This window comes from Muscardinus avellanarius (assembly GCF_963383645.1).
Source record: "Muscardinus avellanarius genome assembly, chromosome: 22".
NCBI classification, from domain to species: Eukaryota; Metazoa; Chordata; class Mammalia; order Rodentia; family Gliridae; genus Muscardinus; species Muscardinus avellanarius.
In genome coordinates, this window is record NC_137808.1 from 3,036,981 (window position 1) to 3,042,980 (window position 6,000).

The 6,000-nt window shown below is 50.6% G+C and overlaps 1 protein-coding gene across 1 annotated transcript in view; it reads left to right on the top strand.

Moving 5' to 3' along the window:
* EDEM1 (ER degradation enhancing alpha-mannosidase like protein 1) overlaps nucleotides 1-5,766 on the top strand; it is a gene marked incomplete at its 5' end in the record, with an annotated part of 30,253 nt that extends 24,487 nt beyond the window's left edge. Inside the window, 4 exons of the mRNA XM_080718262.1 lie at nucleotides 129-202; nucleotides 1,804-1,900; nucleotides 3,791-3,994; nucleotides 5,614-5,766. Of these exons, the coding sequence (XP_080574388.1) occupies nucleotides 129-202; nucleotides 1,804-1,900; nucleotides 3,791-3,994; nucleotides 5,614-5,703 (465 nt within the window). The 3' untranslated portion in view covers nucleotides 5,704-5,766. The remainder of the gene's footprint in view (nucleotides 1-128; nucleotides 203-1,803; nucleotides 1,901-3,790; nucleotides 3,995-5,613) is intronic.
* Between the last annotated feature and the right edge of the window lie 234 nt (nucleotides 5,767-6,000).

Here is a 6,000-nt window from a genome sequence, read left to right on the forward strand (position 1 = left end):
CGTCCTCTGACAGTGGCCGCCTGGGGGAGGCAGAGCGTAGCCTGCTCCGCCGGCCGCGTCTCCCGGGGATCCCTGACCTCCTGGCGCCCGCTGACGGCCGGTATCATGTTCTCCTGTGTTTTCTCTAGGCCACCAAGAACCCCTTCTACCTCCACGTGGGAATGGACATTCTGCAGAGTCTGGAAAAGTACACAAAAGTCAAGTCAGTCTTCAAGTTCCTTCCTTGTTCTCTCGGCCACTTGTGATTTATTTGGAGTTTTTCTGGGGAGATATCCTAGTTCGTATTTTTAATTTATAAACAGATCGTTAACTTACGGAGCATGAGTGTTAATTTTGTAGAGAAGTGCTTTACCTGTGGTGTAGAACGCCGTCATCCTGGGTAATTCCCAGGAATTACTTTTTACGCCCCCCCCCCCTTTAATAAGATTTCAGCAGTAACTCATTTTTCTTAGTTTTGCAAATAACACATAAACTAAAACATTTAAGGGGCATAGAAAATATTAAGATATAGAATATTCTCATTATGATCTCAACCTAGAGATACCTGTAGTCAGCACTTAAGTATATAACTTTTTAAATATATTACATGATGTGTACATATATGGATATAGAAAATACATACACTATATTTTAATTTTGTGGCATGCTTCTCTCTCTTATTTTTTTAACACTAGGGATTAAGCCCAGGTTTTCTCGTACCCTAAATAAGTGCTCTGCCTTGAGCTACATTCCCAGCCCTTATATTTTATTTTGAGACAGGGTGTAAGGTGCCCAGGCTGGCCCGGAACTTGCAATCCTCCTGCCTCCGCCTCTTGAGGTGTGCGTCAATGTACCCAACTCTGGTTTTTTTTTTTTTTGGTGTGTGTGTGTGTGTGTGTGTGTGTGTGTGTGTGTGTGTGTGTGGTACTGGGGATTAACCCAGGAACGTTCTACCTTTAAGCCGGACTCCCAGTCTTGCTTGCTTATTTATTTATTTTTTGTGGTCCTGGGGGTTGAACCCAGGGACATTCTACCTCCGAGCTAAGCCCGCAGCCCTATTTTTTTTTATTCTTTCTTTTGAAACAAGTTACAGAGGGCTTCACTAAGTAGCCGAGGCTGGCCTTGAACCCGCAATCCTCCTGTCTCAGCCCCCCAACTACTGGGGTTTACAAGTGTGTGTCACTGCGCCCGGCTTCTATTTTTTATTTTTAATTTTGGAACAGGGTCTCAATACGTCGCTGAGACTTTCCTCGAACCTGTGATCCATCTTTCTCAGCCTCCCAAGTACTGAGACTGCAGGCCTGTGCCCCACCATACCTGGATAGTTCTGCTTTTGTTTCTGTATAATAAGTATTTTCTTAAGAAAACACTGTTTTAGGATACCTAAAGAATAAATCGAGCCGGGCGTGGTGGCGCACGCTTGTAATCCCAGCATTCGGGAGGCTGAGACCAAAGGTCCGCGGTTCGCGGCCAGCCTCAGCTACTTAGTGAGGCTGTTCGCAACTCAGTGAGACCCTGTTTCAAAATAAAGAATAAAAAAAGAGGGCAGGGGGTGTAGCTCGGAAGTCGAATGTCCCTGGGTTCCATCCCCAGAACCGCAAAAAAAAAAAAACCCAAAAAACAGAAAAAGAAATCAATTTTAGAGATGCAGTGGGGCCTTGTGACTGCTAGACATTCGACCCTGAGCTCTAACCCCAGCTACTGCCATTTTTATAGAATCCTGTGGAGAGTAGTTGATTGTCACGCTCCTAGAATACTTGTGCTTCCGCCGGGCTCGGCGGTGGGCAGGAGCGGAGGCAGGCCTAACAGACCCTTGTCTTGCAGGTGTGGGTACGCCACGCTGCATCACGTCATCGACAAGTCCAAAGAGGACCGGATGGAGAGCTTCTTTCTCAGTGAGACCTGTAAATACTTGTATCTGGTATGTTTGTTGTGAGGTTAACTGGGAGATGTCGGGGCTGCTTGGAGCCAGAGCCTTTTTGCAGCCTTCTAACAGACAGACACTGCCTGGGCATCGCTGTGCTCTGGACATGCCACGTTCTCTGGGACGCGTGCACTTTACTTACGTTTTTATTTTTACGGCGCTGGGGATGGAACGCAGGGGCAGTCTCCCTCCGAGCTATACCCCCAGCCCTATTTTATTTTATTTTAATTTAATTAATTAATTAATTAATTTGCGGGTTTGGGGATGGAACCCGGGGGCATTCCACCTCCGAGCTCCACCCCCAGCCCAATTTTTATTCTTTATTTTTTATTATTATTATTTTTTTTTTGGTGGTACTGGGGTTCCTGGAAGCCTTTCTACTTCTGGGCTACACTCCCAGACCTATTTTTACATTTTTTTTTTTTTTTTAATTTGGAAACAGGGTCTCCTAAGCCAGCGCGCGCGGCTGGCTTCGAACCTGCGCGATCCTCCTGTCTCTGCCTCCCAAGCGCGGGGATTACAAGCGTGCGCCACCACGCCCGGCTATTCTTTATTTTGAAAGCAGGTCTCACTAGGTTGCAGAAGTTCTCCCTAAGTAGCTGAGGCTGGCCGAGAACCTCCATCTGCTTGTTTAGCCTGCCACGTACTGGGATTACAAGTATGTTCCACCACGCCCAGCACGCGTGGATTTGACAAGGACTATTACTGCCTTCCTTCATGGGGTCCAACTCCGGGGATGCTGAGCTCAGGAGCCGTGTGAAGTGCTGGCAGGGGACTGGGCAGGCTCCTGTGAGCAGGGCAGTGACCTGCCTTGCTCCTGCTTTTCTGTGGCGTGTGGATCGGGCCAGCCCCCGTGCGTGCGAGGTATGCACGCACAGCCCCAGAGTGGTGCTCGTGGCCCCTCCTCACTACTCAGTGTGTGTGCTCGTGGCTGAGTCCCCACACAGATAGATTCTTAGGCACTCCTTGTGCAAGCGTGGGGAGAAAGAATCTCTGGACCAGGAGGAACCTCTGGGATCACCTAGTCGAGGTTTGCTCTTCCCTTATGGGAAGCTCAGCCTGCTTGGGGACGTCAGGTAGCTTGCCCACGGCCTTGGGGTGACATAGGGCACAGCCGAGGCTTGGACTGCGGTCCCGCCTCCTGTCTAGTCGCTGCCTGCATGCCTGGTGCCTGTGTACGCAGCCGCTCTCTGGCTCTCTCTGCCGCCTGACTAAGGATGGCCACGTACAAAGGACACTTGCGGAGGCTTAGAGCATCAGGGGCTCCTGTGGGAGGGCTCGGAGGGAGCGGCAGCACTGGTGCATTCTGTCGTCCATTTCAGTGGTTCCTGGGGCTGCAGCTAGCTGGCGCAGGTCAGCGTGGGGCCAGTTGGGGGCAGTGGCGCACGCCTGCATTCCCAGAACTTGGAGGCTAAGACAGGATCGTGGGTGTGAGGCCGGCCTCAGCAACGTAGACCCTTAGCAACGTAGCAAGATCCTGTTTCAGAATAATCGTAGTATGAAGACACTCGGGGGTCTTAGGAGAATCGTCCACAGAGCCTTTATGAGCACCGGTCCTTGGTCCTAACCTTGGGGTTCTGAATTGTAGGTGTGGATGGAGTGTAGAGGGTGGGGCAGGCCCAGGCGGCTACGTCTAAGCAGAACAGATTATCCTGCCTTGTAGCCAAAAGTTAATTGATGCCTTTTCTTGCATCTCTGAGTAGGTGCGGCCCTACTCAGTTCCAGATGTTCTACAGTCACCAGTTGTACTTTATGTTTTCGTGGGGTGGTGGTGGTGCTGGGTATTGAACTCAGGACCTAGCACATGCTCGGTGAGCAGGTGCCGTGGCACTAAGCCGCATCCCCATCCAGTTCTATCTTTTTCCATTTTTCCTCTTCTCCCTCTAGCTGTTTGATGAAGAGAACCCAGTCCACAAATCTGGAACCAAATACATGTTTACCACAGAGGGTCACATTGTGTCTGTGGACAGACATCTCCGGGAATCACCCTGGAAGGAATTCTTCTCCCAAGATGGAGGGCAGGACCAAGAGGAAAAGTTTGTGCACAGGTCGAAATCTCAGGAGTTGAGGGTCATCAACTCCAGCTCCAACGTGAGTCGCTTTTCCCAGGGCCGCTGCACACGTGCAGGGAGAGAAAACACCTGGGAAGGGGAAGGAGGGGGGAGATGTAACTAACAGGCAACCCCAGGCTTACCAGGTGCCAGGCGTAAGTACGGCATTTCTCACGCGGGCCCATGTGGGTGGGTACTCTGATGTCCCCACCGTAGACGAAGAAGGCACAGAGAGGTTTGGATCACACGGGGGAGCAGGGTCTCGGCCTTGGCAGTGCCGTCTCCTTAGAAAGCACCTCTGCCGGGCGTGGTGGCGCACGCTTGTCATCCCCGCGCATGCTTGTCATCCCCGCGCTGGGGAGGCGGAGACAGGAGGATGGCGCAGGTTCGAAGCCAGCCATATGCGCTGGCTTAGGAGACCCTGTTTCCAAATAAAAGTGTAAAAATAGATCTGGGAGTGTAGCCCAGAGATAGAAGGGCTTCCAGGAACCCCAGTACCACCAAAAAAAAAAAAAAAAAAAAAAAAGAAAGAAAGAAAAAAAAAAAAGAAAGCACACACCTCACTCAGACGCCAGGTCCCATTGGGCAAGGTGCTGGGGCTAAGGCCGAGGCCTTGACTCTGGACACCCTGATGGCCGGGAGGGGGAGCATCTGAGCAAGTCAAGGAAGAGACGCACGGAGCAGGAGTTTGCAGCTGGGAAGAGCTTCCCAGAGGGCTGTTCAGGCAAAAGGAGTCATCCCTACTGAAGTATAGGGCGGCGTGGGACCAGCTGAGGGGCTGGCCCCGGACATCACAGGAGTTTAAGTGCAAAGCCCTGGGGAAATACTTCTCTGGGGAAGAAGTGTGTAATTAATGTATGTGGACAGTTGGTTCAGGGATAACGTGTTTGATTCTCAAGACACACATGTCCTTTGAAGGGGAGAAAAGAAGCTTTTTTTGGGGGGGTGATATTGGGGATTGAACCTGGGGCTTTCTACCTCTGAGGCATCCCCCTGGCCTTTATTTATTTTATTTATTTATTGTTGTACTGGGAATGGAACCCGGGCGAATTCTACCTTTGGACTATACTCATAGCCTTGTTTTATTTTTTATTTGGAAATAGGATTTCGCTAAGTTGATTAGAGCCTCAGTAAGCTGCTGAGGCCGGCCTCAGCCCTGCGATTGATCCTACTATCTCAGCCTTCCAAGTACTGGGAGTTTAGATGTATGCCATCAGGCTGGGCCTTTTTTTATTTTTTCTTTTCTGAAAAAGGGTCTTGCTAGGTTACTGAGAGTCTCTGAGTTACTGAGGGTGTCTTTGAACCTGTGATCCTTCTGTCTTAGCCTCCCAAGTACTGGGATTATAGATGAATACCATCACATGAGGCAAAAAGAGACCTTTAATGAAAATGAGTTGGTTTGTGTGTGTGTGTGTGTGTGTGTGTGTGTGTGTGTGTGGTACTGGGGGTGGAACCCAGGGCCTTTCTACCTCTGGGCTATACTCCCAGCTCTATTTTATACTTTATTTGGAAACAGGGTCTCACTAAGTTGCTGAGACCCTCACTAAGTAGCTGAGGCTGGCTTTGAACCTGCGCCATCCTCCTGTCTCCGCCTCCCCAGCGCGGGGATGACAAGCGTGCCCACCACGCCCGGCTTGATCATCGTTTTTGTCTTCGTAGTGCAATCGTGTCCCCGATGAGAGGAGGTACTCCCTGCCCCTAAAGAGCATCTACATGCGACAGATTGACAAGATGGTGGGTTTGATTTGATCGCTGTCTGTGTGGCCCCCTCTTGAGCCGAGCCTCAGCATCGGAACAGCCGACCACGTCAAAACCAGCTGCAGCGGAAGGGGCAGCCGGCCGGTGTCCACGGTGCTGTAGGAATTTCTGCCCAACTCCTTGCCGACGTCTGGTTAATTCTTACACACTTCAGTGTTTCCCTCCTGTTCAATAAAATGCCCTGATTTTCTTTTGACACGCTGATGTTTTTAAGCACAAGAGGCGGTTGTCTTTGGATCGATCTTCCGGCTCCTACGCAGGGCACACGTCTCTTGCCTTCGCCAGCGC